Raw genomic sequence first — 17,648 nt, 5'->3', positions numbered from 1 at the left:
ATTGTTATTTTGTATGTGCCATCAGTTGTTCTTGAGTGTTATACCTACTGGATCCTTAGACCTGAGATTGCCATTGTTTCTCACTGTGTGTAGTGGTGCATCTTGGGACTGCTAAATGCTACTCCGTGACTGGGTAGTTACAAAAGTAGCTTACAGGTGTGTCATGAAACATGGAATGGGATGTGAGCGGATCAAGATGGAATTTGCCTCTCCTAGATAACGGGAGAGATATCTCTAGGCCCCTCGAGATAGTTGGATTTAAAAGTGCATGGCCATGCCAAAGTGATTAAAGAGTTAATCATGATGACTAAATGTTAGTTATGAATAAAATCCACTATTAGATCGAGAGAATGGTCGAGCTATCACAAAGGTGGCATGCATCTCGCTTTGAGCTTGACTGGTATCGTGTGGCAAAGGAATCGGTGTATGAGTATATCTAAGGTTCGGCCGATATGATCTTTATGTGTATTTGTGAGTCACTATGTCCTGCTAGGTGCCGCTATTGACTTGTGATTCGGAAATGATTTCTGATCACGACCACCTACACATGAAACTAACGGGTCACACACTTAAGGGATTTGGAATGTTGGAAAGCTTGCCTGTATGATTGTCTCTAGTGTAAGTGGGAGATTGTTGGTAATATGCCCAAGAGCCCATCATCACAAATACGGTTTAAAGGCCCAAGAGGATATTGATCCAAGAGGGATTAGGGTTACTAATGGGCCTATGAGATAGAAGCCCATTAGTACGCCCTATATATACGAGGGAGGGGCTAGGGGGCGACACCCCTGTGAGCCGCGCCACCTCCTAGCCACCGCCCCTCCCTCTCTCTCTTGGCCGCCGCCCATGCCGTGCGTGCGGTGCTAGCATACCGACGCACGGTGTTTCATCTCCGTACGTGTGGACTTCGTGGAGGCGCTGCTACGACTGCTGCGCTGATCGGCTGCTGGGATCAAGTACGAGGAACTCGGTTCGTGGGACGTGATCGACTACTTCCTCTACATCGACGCGCGACTTCTTCCGCTGCGCTGCGCGTCTAGTGGTAACGATCTATGATCTTCTACTCGCAAGTATCTTGGGTATATGTGGTAGTGATGCTAGCGTAGCCTACCCGTTTGCCCTACATCTTGAAACCCGCTGCCCGTCGTTGGCTCCTGCCACGTATGCGTTCTTTACAATTAAGATGGCACCATTAGCCCAGAGTATGACAGCCCATTTGATGTTCTAATTTGCCGAGAAATGGTCGGCGATAATCTTTCGCAAAGCGATGACGCCACCACTAAGAGGATCACATACTTTACAAATGACATGTCAGCGATCTGGTCACAATAGGTGGCGTACAAGCTAGAAACTTTCTGACTAGGAGCAGTTGACTCGGCAGAAAGAAATAGTAACCATTTTAAGCTACCAAAACATGCCTCCAACCGTGGCAATACGGCGGATCCAAATTCTACTTCTCATCAAATTTCTCAAAGCCGCGTCCATCTTTAAAAGTCCATCGTGTACGGGGCGCTTGTTCGCTCCATGTCACATGGGGCTTTCGATCATCATCCGGACAGTTAGAGAAGCGTCCCGTTCTGCCGCACCGGTGGATCACGCAGAGCCTCTTCATAATCGCAGTAGCAGGGACCATGGTCCATGAGAAGTACGCAAGTCATTGGCTCGCGTCGCATCGCATGGATCTCAAACCCGCATGGCGTGGCCACTCTCGGTACCATCATCTGCTGGAAACTGAGAGGTAGTAGTACTAGCTGCGCAGCAGCCCAAGGTTTGGCCTCCAGTAAGCCATTCGGATCGGGGAGCTAGCTTGCATCAGTCTCTCCAGCAAAATAATGAGTACAATTTGGCACCGATTTTTTTTTTAAAAAAAAGAAAAACAATTTGGCACCAAGAAGAAGAAATCGGGATCCAATCTACAGCCCTTATGATCCGAAGCGGAATGGAGTAAAGAAATGAATGCTAAACCGTGGAACAGGAACGGCCGAGCAATCCCCGCCACCCAGCGCAACAACCCCCCGCGTCCCGTGAGCCGCGCTCTAGTTCACCACCAGCCCGAGTGCCCTGAGAGAAAAAAGCAAGCCTCGGCCGTGCCGGGGCGAGCGGGAAGAGCAGAGGCAAGCGAGCAGTCCACGATTCAGCCGGCTCACCACGCGGGGGCCGCGGCCGCGGCGCACAGAGGCATCCTCCTCCTACCTACCCGGACATTAGCCTCCCCCCGCCCCCGCCGCGCGCGACAAGAGCTCACCAGCGAGTGCGAGTCCCCTCATCGCCCTATTTATCCACCTCATCTGCGCTGCGCGCACCCACCCCACCCGCGAAAACGCTCGCGAACCCACCCCACCACCATCACCACCAAGGCAGGGTGGTCCGAGGCGGCGGCGGACACGCCGCACCGCACCGCGGCGCAAGGCATGGGCGTCCTGCGGAGCACGCAGAGCCTGCAGGCGGAGGTGGACGAGCTGCGCGCCGCGCTCCTGGCCGGGTGGGGGTGGCGCCGCTCGGCGGGCGCCAAGCGCGCCCCGGGCGCCGGCGCCGGCGGGGCGGAGGCGCGCGCCGTGTGCGTCACGGGCGGCATCTCCTTCGTCGGCTTCGCCGTCGTCGACCGCCTCCTCCGCCACGGCTACACCGTCCGCCTCGCGCTCGAGACGCAAGGTCAGCACGCTTCCCCTCCCTCGCGGCCTCGCCCGCCACCTACCCCCGCCCCCGCCGCCGCCCCGGCCGCCGATTGCCTTCCTCCCTTCCTTGCTTCCCCTGCCTTGCCGTCGTCGCGGGCTCGGCCTGCCCTCGGCCGCGCGGGTCCCGCCGCCCCCCGGCCCTGGTGGTCGTAGTTTCCTTCGTCGCTCCCGTCACGCACACGCGCCTCGGGAAAAAGCGATCGCGAGCCTGGATTCCTGCAGCTGCTGGTGCCCCATGCTTGTTTTGTCCCCTGACGGAGACGCGACCGTAGAATCCACTGGGATCAACTGCGTCACGTGCCGTGTTTAGTTGCGCGTTGTAAAGTTTTTGAAAAGTCATCTTTCTACATTTGAAGTACTAAACATAGACTAATCACAAAAATAATTTCAGAACTTGTCTGTAAATCGCGAGACGAATCTAATGAGTCTAATTAATCCGTCATTAGAGGTTATTTACTGTAGCATTACTGTAGCAATTTAGCATCTAATTACAGTCTAATTAGGTTCATTAGATTCGTCTCGCCATTTACAGACAGCAGTCGCAATGCGTTTTTTATTTCGTCTAGATTTAAATCTCCATGCAGGTGCCGGAAATTTTTTTTGGAATTTTGATTTTTGTAACTAAACACGGCCTAGTCTTTTTTCCCCCTTCTGATAGCCGTGATGAATCGTTAGTTTCTTGGTGACTGACACGGCACCACACCCCGTCCAATCTAACAACTCGTTAGTGGAGTAATTGGGCCCCCCTCTACGTCTCTCCCCGCCTAAACAAATCTCGTGCGTAGGCTGCTGGGTGCGTCACGTCACATCGGCTTTGCAACAGATTGCTGCCCATGTAAAGCTGGATCAGACTGAACCTTGGCGCGGGAAAGCAGATGAACCATTTGACAATAAAAAGGAGGGATCCAACTTAATAGACAAGTGGTGGCCAGGGTGCGGGTTTAGGTTTCCGAAAGCCTCATCTCAACCTCCAACTTTTCCTCGACGAGCCGCCGGGCCGCCTGGAAAGAAAAAAAAAGATCGATCGATGCGGGTCTTTCTCTGACGCGCGACGATGCGTTCGTTGGCTAGCGGTTTAGTCTTTCTCTGACGCGCGATGCGAGCCGATCGCCGCTGATGATGAGACCCCAAGGCGTGCAAGGAGGGGGAAAAACATTATTCCGAACAGATCGTGGTTGATATTTATCTCTGTTTGCTGCTACTGGTTATTACAGTCATTGCAGCCAAGCTGATTGGGATTTCTATTATTTGGTTTCTGGCTGACATGGACCGGTGCTGCCCGTGCGCGTGCTGCGTTGGCAGAGGACGTGGACAAGCTGCGGGAGATGGAGATGTTCGGCGAGGACGGCAGGGACGGGGTGTGGACGGTGATGGCCAGCGTCATGGACCCGGAGAGCCTCCGCCGCGCCTTCGACGGCTGCGCCGGCGTGTTCCACACCTCCGCCTTCGTGGACCCCGGGGGCATCTCCGGCTACACGGTGAGTAGCACGGCGAACCTTTTTTTTCTTTTAACTTCTAGCGGTAAATCTTTTTATTTTAGCGAAACATTCTACTAGCTAGCAGAATCTGAGCCGGTAGCTGCTCACATCACTTTAGAAAAAAAAGAAGAGGACAAGCACCATGCGTGAAACTTCACGTAACCTTTTTCATCTGCGCGTGACATGAGTCGCACAGACCATGATGGTTTGCGAGTCTTTTTTTTCCTTTGCTTTTTGCTTCATGAAAATGATCAGGTAATGAAGAGTGCTAAGGGCCTTTTAGCAGTAGGATAAAATAGGAAGTTTTTGAAGTGGGAAGTCGTTAGATAAAGTAAAGTAAAAAAATTGAAAAAAAGCGGGACATTGGGCTAGGGCAAGAAAGTGTGATAATCCATCCAAGACCAAGTCGGCAATTGGAGATTTGGAGGGTGGTGCCGTGATCGAGCTGGAACAGAGGTTGCGATGGGCCCTTGGCAGAACAGAGGAAGCACGAGTCAAGTGCCACTGCCGGTAACAACTACCATATTTAATAAACTGGTTAAACCAGACAGTGATTTTGACAGGAAACAACCTTTTCTGGAACACAAGAGAGATGATTGGGGGGCAACAGAGACAGGCCACTCTCATCATTGAGGGAGGGACGGAGGAGTGAAGGACGGAGCTGAAGCACGAGGGCACTGCAATGAGCGGCGGCCCCCATGTTCATTTGCTCGGTGAAAGGGAGGCAGTTTGATTTGACGTGGGTGGAAGCACGCACGCCCCAGGATCTCGGCCTTGCTGCGTGGCCCGGCCCGGCCCGGCCCGCCGGATACGTGAACTCGTGAAGCACGTGTGACCGAGAGAAGGGGGCCTGCATCGCAGGAGAGCCTGACCCGGACACATGATGCCTGCATCGCAGGAGTATAATTTAGCCTTTGAAGTGTGAAGAGATGGATTCCCTACACCCAACTAGCCTACACTGTAGCAGCATGAGCTGAGGTGCTGAACATGAAAAGAAAGAAAGAAAAGCAGTACCTTCAGCACGGCACCCACCAACCCGTGCCGTGTGACTTTGGAAGTACAGCAGCTTGAGTTGAGGGTGCAAAAGCAGTACGAAATGGCAATCTTAATGCCCTGTTTAGATTTTTAAACGTAAACCCCGTAAACACAAAAAAAAATCACATCGAATGTTGGGATACATGCATTGTGTACTAAATGAAGTCTATTTACAAAATTTTTTGCATGGATGGGCTGTAAATCGCGAGACGAATCTAATGAGCATATTTAATCTATGATTTGCAACAGTGATGCTACAGTACCATCCGCTAATTATAGACTAATTAGCATCATTAGATTCGTCTCGCGATTTACAACCCATCTATACAAAAAGTTTTGTAAATATATTTCATTTAGTACTTCAAATTAATAAAATTCCAATATAAAATTTTAACATGTAAAAAACTAAACACGGCCTAAAAAGAAAGAGTTCCTGATTCGGACCTTCTCTGGCTGTACCGGTGCAGCGTCCTGAACCTTTTGACATTTTGGCCTTCCAACTGACTGAAGGCAACGCTGCCGACTAATGAGGGATCTCAAGTCCTACAATGTAGCTGGAGTACTAAACATCTTGGAGTGGTGTCTCATTCCTGTCTTAGATTCCTGAATCTTTAATTGCGCCTACCTAATCCAACAGACCAAGAACATATAGCTCGTCCTTGTCGAACACTAAGTCACTAACGACACTGATCGAAGGTCCAGACCTTTTCACCTAATCTAGCTAGCGCCTGAGACCTCCTGCCCTTTGACACTTCCCAGGGCGTAAGGTGCATCGTCGGATCTTTGATTTCACATTGCAACAGAAGAGTTTGACAGTGCAACAGCCACCAAACCAGTACGGCAGTGCTGCGTGAAGTCATTAGCAGTTAGGAGTTTGGAGCAGCAGGTGAAGGTCCCTTATCACCCCACGTATCAGATTCCAGGCTGAAAGTGAGGAGGCCCCCCTGCTCACCTGCTCACCAGTACGGCAGCCTACGGTGAACAGACAGCCAAAAGATCGCCGTCATATGTTGTTGGTAACTAAAACTGACCTGGACAGCCTTTGACTTGCATGCTCGTATTAAGTTCGGTAAAAGTCTTGATTAGGTTGCTAAGCCACAGTCTTAGTCCTTTTCTGTCAATTGCCTAACGCACCTACACCTCATTTACAATTTATCTATTGCGGACAAAGCCGCTTCTTTCTTTTTGAATTTTAGCGGTGGAACTTTTTTTCTTCTGTTAGCAATCAGATTGTACTAGTAGTTAATGGAAGACTGGAATGACATACAGGCTGAAGTGATTTTGCTGTTAACACATGGCGATGTCTGATTTTGGCAGAAACACATGGCAAGGTTAGAGGCCCAGGCAGCGGAGCGGGTGATCGAGGCGTGCGTGATTACAGAGTCCGTCAGGAAATGCGTCTTCACCTCCTCACTGCTGGCATGCGTGTGGAGGCAGAACTACCCCCATGACCGGCGGTTCCCCACCATCATCGACGAGAACTGCTGGAGCGACGAGAGCTTCTGCCGCGACAACAAGGTGAGCGGTTGCAAGAAATCTCTGTACTGCTAGAAGTTTCGGGTGTTGCCAGTTTCTTCAGGGTTCGGTGGCGCTGAACTGCTGAAAGGCCCTCTCAACCGTGGAAACATTTACCACCGAGGCACCGACCAATAAATAAATAAACAGTAATCTTGATTTTTTCTGTTGAAAAATTGAACCAACTGACGATGTGATCCACCATCGTTCCAGCTGTGGTTCGCACTTGGCAAGACGGCAGCGGAGAAGGCAGCGTGGAGGGCGGCCCGAGGGCATGACCTGAAGCTGGTCACCATCTGCCCCGCGCTCGTCACCGGCCCGGGGTTCCGCCGCCGCAACTCCACCGCGTCCATCGCCTACCTCAAAGGTCCGTGCTGTGACACGAACTAACTCGTGGTGTGATGCGTTGTTCACCAGTCATCATCGTTCTGACTTCTGACCGACTCGCTTGACATCTGGGGCCGCAGGCGCTCGTGCCATGCTCGCCGACGGCCTGCTCGCCACGGCGAACGTGGAGACGGTGGCGGAAGCGCACGTCCGCGCGTACGAGGCGATGGGCGACAACACCGCGGGCGGGCGGTACATCTGCTACGACCACGTGGTCCAGCGGCCCGAGGAGTTCGACGAGCTGGAGCGCCAGCTGGGGCTGCCGGGCGGCGCCGCGGCCGCGGCCGCAGCCGCGCAGGGCGCCGGCGACGACCGGCCGGCCCGGTTCGAGCTCTGCAAGCGGAAGCTGGCTAGGCTCATGTCCTCCACGAGGAGGTGCACGTACGACACCTACTACTCCGTCGCGTTTGACTAGCCAAGGACCTTTCTGCGAACACGGCTAGGATTGGCGCTGATGCATCTGAAGGCAGATTTCCTGGGTTTGCCCTGACGGACGGGCGATACCGCGGGTGCTATGATGAGCAACGATGGCAGCAAGTGTTGGCTGCACCGACCTGCATTCAGTGGTGGTCCGTTTTGCTTGACGAGTGAAGCAAAACAGTTAGACTGCTCGAGCTCGTTCCTCTTGACTTTCTTTGTGGATGGGATGGAGCAGAGAGCTCGGTTGAGAGTGTGTGCAATGATGTACTACTACTTGTGAGGCTGAGTGCAAACTTGTACATAGTTTTGGCCCAGCAATAAAAGCCATGTTATGATGCGGCTATCTTTCGTCCACACGACCACACAGCAAACTTTGTAGAGGAAATGACAAAGAAAACAGTTTGCACAACCATGCACACAGAGTGCGATCGTGTGCAGAGTTCTGCTGCAACAACGAAGGTGAGTCACCCACGAGCCACACCAGGCAGGCAAGTGCGCATTCCAGCACCGTGCCCAGCCCACGACCCGCACCCTCACCAAAAGAGAAAAAGTTTGTACAGGAAGACATTAGACATGGGCAGTGCATGTGTCACTCAGGAGCTGCGTCGCCGCCGTCCGTCTCGGAGTCGCCTCCTCCCCCGGCCATCACCGGCGCCGAGAAGGACAGCCGGCCGAACCCCCAGAGCCCGACCTGGTACATGTCCGCCCACACCTCATCGGACGCGTCCATCCTGGAGCTCACCTTCGCCCTGGCCTCGGCGCCGCCGGCCGCGGCCGCGCGGGCCAGCTCGGCGCCCCACTCCTTGCTCCGCCGCGGGCCCTGCTGCTGCTGCTGCTGCTGCTGCTGCTTCTGCTTCTGCTGCTCGTCGTCGCCCAGGTCGCGGACGCGTCTCGCCCTTGCCTTCCGCAGGCGCCTCCGGGCGAGCCTGGCCGCGCACCGCCGGCCCGCCGCGTAGGGCGCCCTGACGAGCGCCAGCGTGAGGCAGCTGAGCACGGCGCACGGGCAGAGGCACAGCGCCACGCAGCTCGCCACCGCCGACGCGCTGCACGTCCCGCACGACCGCCTGCTGCACCGCGCCGCCACCCGGTCGTCCTCCTCCTGCTCGGCCGCCGCCGCCGCCGCCGCCGCCGCCTCCGGCAGCGCGGGGAAGCGGTACGGGCGCGGTGGCGGCGTCGCCGCCATTGCCCCCCGCCCGATTGCGCTAGCGTCGCTGCTCCGTGCGTCGGCTCCAAAGCTCTGCTGCCTGTCAGTAGTCGACAAGAAGCCAGGACAGAGTCACAGAGTGATCATCAGCGACCAGATGGTTTTGTGGATGGTACCAGATAAATTCGGTGTTGGTGGTGGCGCATTTTCTTTTCCTTTTGAAAAAAACTGGTGGCGCATTTTCTCTGGTTGACGTATCGGGGATTCTGGGGCTCTAGTTTTTTTTTTTTTGATAACAGGGGCTCTAGTTAAGGTGCTGACAAAGATCTGTTGTGTAGCCAAAGTTAAGGCGCGCACGTCAGGTCTTGTGGCGGCTGCCCAACCACGGCTGTGTTTAGTTGCAAAATTTCTCTCCAAACTTCACTATTCACCCATCACATCAAATTTTTTGCCTCATGCATAGAGTACTAAATGTAGATAAATAAAAAAACTAATTACATAGTTTTGATGTACATTGCGAGACGAATCTTTTGAGCCTAGTTAGCCTATGGTAGGACAATATTTATCACAAACAAAAGACAATATTTATCACAAACAAACGAAAAGTACTACAGTGTGCTACAGAATCTAATGTAACTCTTTTTACCGTTTTTTGCGGATCTAAACACAGCACACATTCCAAACGGTGACCAGACGGCTGCGAACCTCATGGTCACCCGAGGTCTACTTTGAACACTGGGACAAACGGGCGATTGACCTTACCATATTGTAGAACTGCTGCAGACCGAAGCAATGGAAATGAAATGGTCTTGGGACATCATTGACCCAAACTTTGATCCAGTAAATACAACGTCAGCCGCGGCGCTGCATTTTGTTATGCAGACCTGCTGGATCCGCTTATGATTCTACGACGGCTGGCTCCAGCCTATAAACAGCACAATGTCGTCGCCAGAAAGAAAAGAGCGGCAGGGAGAGGACGCTAATCCCCTAATCCCAAGTCAAAAACAGGCAAAAATGAGCATTGTGTACTTGGATTCACGACACACTTCCAAGATCGAACATGGCGAGCATGCCGGTTTTTTTTTTTTTTTTGCTGTTTCTTCTCTTTTCTTCTAATGGTAAAATAATAATCTGTCTGTCTCCTGAGAAAAGGTCGAGGGGCAGGGGCAACGGATCGAGTTGAAACTTGAAACGACGGCACCGTGGCCATTTACGGGTGCGATGAGCGCCTCTCTAGCGTTGCGGTTACCGAAGAAGAAACGCCATGGTTAGGGGCAGGGCAAGCACGCACGATCCAGCGATGTGCAGAAGAAGAAACGGACAGGGGGTACCCGGGTGTTAAGGAAGGGGGAGCCGCTGACCGGAGACACCGCCTCGCTTCGCCGGCCGCGGCTCTCGCGATCACGTCGGGCGGCGGCGTAGAGGACGCCGCCGATGGAGAGAGATCCCGGAGGAGCCCACCGCGCCGCCTGACGGCCCCCGTACCAGCCGGCAGTCGACGCCGGAAGAGAGGGAGAGTGCAGTGTTGATTAGTGGATGATTGGCGGAAGGGGATGAGGATCGAATGGGTGCTCCGCGGACGAGTAGGCCGTTTAGAAACTGGGGAGATAAACAGGGGTTCTATGGATGATCCGGGGGCACGACTGCTTCTGTTCCTCTGGCTGCCACCGTCGCCTTGTTTATAGGGAGGTTGGACTCTTTCGTGTCAACTCAACAACTGTTTCCTTTTTTTTCCCACTCGGAGCGGAACTGAACAGCTGCTACTCCCGGGTGTCCGGTACCGGCGGTATAGACTGGGCCGGGCCGTCGTGCCAGTATCGATCGGTACCTCGTTCATGGCCGCGGTTTTTTCTTTTTTATATTTAAAAAAAATTAAAATTTCAAAAATATATATCGGTTTTGGAAAATTTCAAAAATATACCCCGGTCGTCCTATGGGGGCGACAGGGCTCAAATGTAATTTTTTTTTCTTCAAATTTGCAACGAAGTCTCTGGAGAAAAAAAAGGGGCCTGTCGCCCACCCCAGGGGCGACAGGCCCCTGTCGCCCGTTGGGGGGGTGACAGGGTCCTGTGTTTGCCTAGCCAACAAAGCCTATTGAATTTCATAAAATTCCTCCAGCATCCGAAGATTTATTGTGATATATTTGCAGAAGGATTTGGAAATCGAGTTCGAATTATCATGAAATTTACGGAAGGTGTCGGATGTCAATTTTGGTGGGCGATGCGGCCTCTAAAGGATGACACTAGATAAACTACTTTTCATGTGATTTCGAACTATAAACTTTTTTATCAGCGCGGATGTCTGGTAGATGCAGATTTCACAAACCTATAATGATTAGAAACTAAAAACGAGATCTCGAAGCAATTCGGACGATTTCGATTATCATTTATTTGTACTTATTAGTTACTTCTACCAATAGAGCTTAGAAGTTCGAAATAATAATTTCTTGGTTGATTTTATCCTTAACCATTTCTTTTTTTTTTGACACGAGGAACTCAACATGAATCCACTAATTGCTGTTGCTTCCGTTATTGCTTAAACCCTGGCCACCATTCGCCGCCATTCCCTTTGTCATTTGAGACTAAAAATTCAGAAAAAAAGAGAGGGGTGACGAGAAGTAATAATGTGAACCACCAAATTTTACATCATAATACAACGATAATGAAACACACATCACACATGCAGTGGCATGTCAGAACCCGTTGCAAACTACGGTAAACAGATTCCGGACTAACCTAACATGTCTTAGGTAATTTTAAAAAAATAGAATAAACACAATGATGCAGCATGTCACTAGCACTAGGGTAGTCCTAGTAGTCGTACCCCCACGTAGCAAACTGCGTTGAGCCTTCTCCGCAGTATCCACCCATTGCAGGTGGTGCAGGCGGTGGTGCCGGAGGCGCATGGCCCTTCTTCTTGTGACAAGGGCAGTTGCAGTAAGGAATAGTGCATGGTTCATCCTGTGAACCGGCTGCATTGCTGGTATCATCAACTTCGTCGTCTTTGTTACCCTCGCTCACTTCCTCATAATGGTTCACCTTACATTCCAGATCAAAGATCTTTATCTGGAGGTACTCGATGAACTTCTGAACAGAATCAATTGGTGCAGGATCTACCCACCTAGTAAAACCACAGTTTTCTGGAGCATCGGAAGACTGCAAAACAAATTCCAGATAAGGTGTCTCATTGAAGATAAAGAAATGAAACAACCAAGTATTACCCATGCGTGTGGACATTTAAAGAAACGCCGACCGCCATCCATCTCGTCGGTGCACATCTGCACTAAGCAGTCGTCACCATGTCTGCATTTTGGCCACGGTTCTCTACGGTTATCGTATTGTCGAAGAGGAGTTTCATTTGGACACTGGTTCCGGAAAGGAATCAGGTCCAAGAGGCCCCTCCCATATTATGGGGTCTCCCTTTCTTCCCCCTTTTCCTTTCCCAAAACCATAGTAATTCTTCCCGCTAGATCCACCTCCAGACATTGGGTATACAATAAGCTTTGGTGTTTGAGTGGTGCTGGGAGTTCACAAACTGGTGAGTATTTATAGGCGCACAAAGGTCTGATAACCGGAGTGTGGAGTGTAAATGAACATGAAAAGCCTATAGTATTCGCACGCTCCACAGCGCTCACTCGTACCACTTTAAACACGGACACGACCTCTCGTTGCTCTTGATTTGTACCCTCGCACGCTCAACACCGCTCACTCCTCCCACTTTAAACAACGACACGACGTCTCACTGCTCATGACTTCAGCACTTGCACGCTCTACAGCACTCACTCGTGATTATTGCACTGCCCCGACATATCCCATCGCCCGAAACACTGCAGGGCACCGGCCTAATCGTCATAATTTCACTACTCGATGCATCTCTGTGCATGCAGACTCACAGCACTGCATTACTGCCGCTCGGTCGATCGCGCCTAGATGCCGCCTTCCCCACTACACGCCACAGACCTTCGCTGTAGAATGACAGGTCCGTCGTCCTCGCCAGAGAGAATGCTTTGAAGGTGAGCTAGTGTGGTTGCCGTGTTGTCACATCTTTTTGAAATGTTGGAAGAGCACTGCTATTAGGTTGTCATCTTTTGTCACGTATGTCTAGGCAAACAATGCGACATTTGGGAAACCTGTGATCGCCGTGCTGAGCTTTTTAGCAGCAGACCCTGATGTATTTCTTAGTTCTTAATTCTTATCGTTATATTAATGTGTGTTTTTTAGTATTCTAGTGACATGAAAAGCTCCGAAAATATTAAGGAAAAGTTCAAAGATTTCATAGACTCCCGGCTACAACTGCAAATTAATGGTAAAGGCTACAACACACAGAGTTAAGCTCTTAACTTAAAACATAAACAACTAATTGCAGTGGCATGTGCACGCGACAAGATAATTTCTTGTTGCATCTAAACCTACCATGCCTTATAGAATGTAAAATGCCGGGATTATATGGTACTACTCTACTGAGTGCACCTAGGATATTTGCCCTTCCTAATTGCTTCGGGCCCGGCTTCCTTCGCACGGCGTGCCCTCTCTCGCTTTCTCTCCCTGTCAGCTTCACGTTCGGCCGCCGCCTTATGATCCACCTCCTCCATCCTCTTGCGGATCTCTTCTTGCTCTTTGTTGCGCTTCTCCTCTTGCTGCTCCTCGTGCTTCATTCGGCGCCAACGTTCTGCAGCCCATCTTGCTTTTTGTTCCACAATGTCCTTTGCCTGCTGCGACTGCACGGTGTCGAACCACTGCATAAAATCACAAAGAGGCGGAGGAGACTTTGTCCAACACAAGTTAGAATCATAATTCAATGTTAGGTCATATAGAAAAATAGCGTATGTTATCCTGCTACCTTGGCCCGGTCTTTGCCATATCGCTTAGGTGGATCATATTCGTAGTTCTCACACATAAAGAACCTCATGCCGTAGTCATCTCATAAAACCTCAGATTGCATGAACTTGCATAACGAACCGCAGAAGCACATTGGCACATTAATTCCTTTGGGTACGGTGGCTTTACACTTGCTCCACGGAATGTAGGTTGATCCTGACGAAGACATTGGCGCTATAGTGTGGTGCGCCAAATAACAAACCATAATTTAAGCAATGCACATATCGTATACCAAATCGATGCGTGAAAATATAGGTACTGTTATAATTCTATTGTCTTATACTGCAATATCAATAAGGTACTATCATAATTCTATTCTAATGTATAATTATTTTATTTGAAAAAGTCTGTAATAGTACTCAAATTGTAATACTAAACCAGTGTTCTAAAGCACCAAATCTAATTCAGCTAATCTGCTAATTAAATTAAATTGTTATACAATATCAACGAATTTATACGAAAATTACCGGTAGATCACAAGTGCGGAATTCGGCAGAGCTTCGCCGCTTCCCTTCTTCTCACCCCTCTCTTTTTTCTGGATATTTTTGGATTTTTTGAGGTCAAATGAGAGGAGGGAATGAGGGGGGCCTTATATAGGGAGGCTGACCCGGTCGCCCGTGGGGGGGGGGGCGACAGGCCCCCCCTGTCGCCCGCAGGAGGGGCGACCGGCCCCCCTGGCGGGCCCACTGGCCTGTCGCCCCTGGGGTGGGCGACAGGGGCCTGTCGCCCGTTGGGGGGGCGACAGGCCTCCCTCTTTTTTTTTCTCCAGGGACTTCGTTGCAAATTTGAAGAAAAAAAAATTACATTTGAGCCCTGTCGCCCCCCATAGGGCGACCGGGGTATATTTTTGAAATTTTCCAAAACCGGCATATATTTTTGAAATTTTAATTTTTTTTAAATATAAAAAAGAAAAAACCGCTTCATGGCCAGTCTATCATCTAAAGTTGGGCCAGGCCCAAAATCGGGGAGGTGATGGGCTAAGGCTTGGGCTTGAGTTCTTTTGCAAGGAGAGGAATTTTTTTATTACCAATTTGCAAAAAAAAATATTTAAGGATCGAGAATTTGCAAAATTATACCTCTGCCGCCACATGAAACGCCGTTTGAATAGGCGATTTTTGGAAAAAAATCACCAGAAAACATTTGGCGGTTTATGTTACTTCTGTTTAAACCGGCAGTGCTAGTAGTCCGCCGCCGCTCGTCAGCGCTAAGCAGGCGCCCCCACCCCTCGGGCGTCACCACCAATTCAAACGGCGTTAGACTAGTCCCAACTAGTCCCAACGCAAACCGGTGTCCATGCTACCACCTAGATGAGACGTTACATCTAGACATCACTGGTCCAACGCGTGGTGTCCTCGCAATAAATTTTTCTGACTCTTTCTCTCTCCTGCTCACCTATCACTCTCCGTTTTGAGCCCGCGCTCTCTCATCCCGGCGGAGTGTGTGCCTTGGATGCCGCGTCGAAACGGTGTGGTGCTGGAGACACCGATTCTTGCATTTTTTTTTTCTCTCACCTCTTTAACTGCGATGCCACATCAGTTTTTACTGTGCCACGTTAGTTTTTTGCTTAGTTGGCAGCGCATGAACACCGTCCGGCATGGAGCGTTGGGACCGGCTTTAGTAAGCAGTCGGCCCCTGGGCCCGGCCGCACTACGGCCACTTGAATCGGCGGGAGGAGCTTCCGCCGTTCCATTTGGCGGTAGGCTTCTAACGGCAGTCCAAATATGAATGAAGTTTGACGCATGTGCTTCTTCTCTTCTTTTTCTAAAGTGAAGGTGTGAGGAGCTACCCCATTCATATTTGGACTCACTGGCAGTAGAAGTCCAAAGAAAAACGTTGGCCGTGCTAATCACCGTGTAGCCCGAGATACCCCCGGAGTCCACGAAGGCGGAGGTGTGGAACGCGCCGTCGCACCCGTCCAAGGCGCGGCAGAGGTTCTCCGGGTCCCTGACGTTGGCCACCAGTGTCCACCCGGGAGGATACTGCCCTCTGCAGTTGAGTCACTGACATGTGGATCCGGCCTCATACGTCAGTGAAGGAGTAATACTGCACAGGAGTTGCTTTGGCGTCCACACCGAAACCGGATCAGCTGACTTTGGGGCTGCTGACATTGGGTCACTGCCAGCAGGCCCCAGCGCTAGTGGGCCCCACATGCAGTGGCTCAAAGTCAGCCACCCCAACTCCAGCGGATCTCAATCCGTCCACACCCCGCCCCGGCCGTCCTCACCCAACATCTCCATCTCCCGCAGCTTGTCCATGTCCTCTGCCAACACTGCAACACAGGCACACAGCAGGCGCACGGCACCACCGGGGTCCATGCCATGATGCCAGTCAGAAACCGAATATGGAAATCTCAATCAGCTTCCCTTTAGTAGCTGTAATAGGTAGTTGTAACAGGGCCTTATGACTTGTTTAGTTCCAAAAAAATTTCTACAGTACCCGTCACATCAAATGTTCGGACACATGCATAGAGTATTAAATGCAGTTAAAAAAAATAACTAATTACACAGTCTAACTGATTAGTACGAGATGAATCTTTTAAGGCTAATTAGTCCATAATTGGACACTATTTGTCAAGTAATTAAAATCAACAACTTTTCACCAACTAAACAAGTCCGCCAACCACGATCTGTTCGGAATCTGCTTCTATTGGCTCCCATCGCGCGTCGGAGAAAGACCAAACCTCTAGCGGACGAACGCATCGCGCGTCAGCGAAAGAAAAGTTTTCCTGGCGGCCCGTCAAAGAAAAGTTGTAGGTTGAGATGAGGCATTCGGAAACCTGAACCCGTTTCCCTGGTTCACCGTGGCACCACTTCTCTAAGTTCTATCCCTATTTTTTTTACTACCCCCGTTTCAAATTGTAGTTCGTTTGATTTTTTTTTACTCTAAATTTGACCATTCATTTTATTTAAAATTTGTACAAATATTGTCAAATTTAAGTCATTCTTGAAGATCTTGTGTTGAGAAAACAACTCACAATAAAAGAAGTGATATTTTGTACAAATTTTTTAATAAGACGAGTGGTCAAACTTAAGATAAAAAATTAAACGAACTAAAATTTGAAACCGATGGAGTATATAGCTAAATGGTTGTCTGCTTTCTGGCCGTACAGTGTTGCCGAACGTTCTTACGGGTTCAAAGTCCAAGGCTCAACGGACGTATGGTTCCTTCCTTGCCGTGCAACGGTTCAAGTTGCCATATCGCTACACTAGACTCTAGCGTGGCTGGAGGCCGTGCCCATTTTGTATTAGGGAGCAAGTCAGATCGATGCTGAACTGCTCCTCGTCATTTGTCGTTTTTCTTTCGGTCGTTCCAGTAGGCAGTAGGTGGGTTGATCAGATCGTCCAGGTGAGGTGACACATGGAAAAACGATGGAAAACAACGAGAAAAGACTGCCGTCAAAACTATGCGCAGAGCCATACTATGCATGGAAGTGGCCATCATAAGTTCATAACAAACTAACAACGGTTAGATTCTTTTTACTCTCTGCCCTAAAAAGAATGCAACTCTCATTTTCTGAGGAATCAAAATATTTCAACTTGGTGTCTCAATGGGGAGAAAATCGCTGATGCAGTACTCGAGTCAATTTTTTATCTCATTGGTGTATCTTAATTAGCAAGATGTCCCACGCAAATAGCGCAGCTAGCTAGTTTTTTTATTCTACTATCTTCGGCCCTAAAATTTTATGCATACATACATCTATATTGTTGTACAACAACTGTGTCTTTTTATATGACGTACTACGATTTACTACTGTACAATCCTCTCCTTTATGCTCACCATACTCTATGGCTCTCATTATTATCATAGAATCTAACTCGTGTTAACTTTTGTATCTTTTTTATTTTACTTATAGTTGTTTCCTATAAGTCAATACTATTCAATTGTGCTTCTCCTTCAATATTCTAATAATTTTTGGGGGTTGTTAGCACACTCTCTAAATGCTACACTAATGACCTATTTTGTTGGACCTTGTCTCCTAAAATTGCTTTAGTTTTAACTTCGATGGTGAAATCATATTTTTGATGGAGCTGGATTATTTTTTATTTTTATCAAAGCAACATCTTAGTGGTAATGTGGTAATTCTTAGAACACCTTATAACTCAAGGAGGAAGGACAG

General features: G+C 49.9%; 2 protein-coding genes across 3 annotated transcripts; one reads left to right on the top strand and one right to left on the bottom strand.

Annotated features, from left to right (window-relative positions):
• Nucleotides 1–2,049: 2,049 nt before the first annotated feature.
• On the top strand, nt 2,050–7,851 carry LOC120707550 (cinnamoyl-CoA reductase-like SNL6). Of its 2 annotated transcripts, none has more exons than XM_039992466.1 (5): nt 2,050–2,652; nt 3,978–4,153; nt 6,506–6,706; nt 6,917–7,070; nt 7,171–7,851. In XM_039992466.1, the coding sequence occupies exons 1-5, from the start codon at nt 2,412–2,414 to the stop codon at nt 7,503–7,505; spliced, it is 1,107 nt and encodes a 368-aa protein (XP_039848400.1). In that variant the 5' UTR covers nt 2,050–2,411; the 3' UTR covers nt 7,506–7,851. The 2 variants fall into 2 exon arrangements, with proteins under 2 accessions (XP_039848400.1, XP_039848401.1); XM_039992467.1 differs by lacking the exon at nt 2,050–2,652 and adding an exon at nt 3,310–3,849.
• Nucleotides 7,852–7,882: 31 nt separating this feature from the next.
• On the bottom strand, nt 7,883–10,300 carry LOC120707551 (AF4/FMR2 family member lilli-like). The gene is made up of 2 exons (XM_039992468.1): nt 9,986–10,300; nt 7,883–8,754 (listed from the first exon to the last, which is right to left on the bottom strand). Exon 2 carries the CDS (start codon nt 8,691–8,693, stop codon nt 8,100–8,102), a length of 594 nt encoding a protein of 197 aa, XP_039848402.1. The 5' UTR covers nt 8,694–8,754; nt 9,986–10,300; the 3' UTR covers nt 7,883–8,099.
• Between the last annotated feature and the right edge of the window lie 7,348 nt (nt 10,301–17,648).

Source organism: Panicum virgatum, chromosome 5K, assembly GCF_016808335.1.
Source record: "Panicum virgatum strain AP13 chromosome 5K, P.virgatum_v5, whole genome shotgun sequence".
NCBI lineage: Eukaryota > Viridiplantae > Streptophyta > Magnoliopsida > Poales > Poaceae > Panicum > Panicum virgatum.
The sequence above is the reverse complement of the archived record's forward strand: the minus strand, read 5'-3'. Positions and strand labels throughout refer to the sequence as shown.

Coding starts and splice junctions, on each gene's coding strand:
- LOC120707550 (XM_039992466.1), top strand. CDS start 2,412: ATGGGCGTCCTGCGGAGCACGCAGAGCCTGCAGGCGGAGGTGGACGAG. Junction 4,154..6,505: donor GGGGCATCTCCGGCTACACG/GTGAGTAGCACG, acceptor TGATTTTGGCAG/AAACACATGGCAAGGTTAGA. Junction 7,071..7,170: donor GTCCATCGCCTACCTCAAAG/GTCCGTGCTGTG, acceptor CTGGGGCCGCAG/GCGCTCGTGCCATGCTCGCC.
- LOC120707551 (XM_039992468.1), bottom strand. CDS start 8,693: ATGGCGGCGACGCCGCCACCGCGCCCGTACCGCTTCCCCGCGCTGCCG.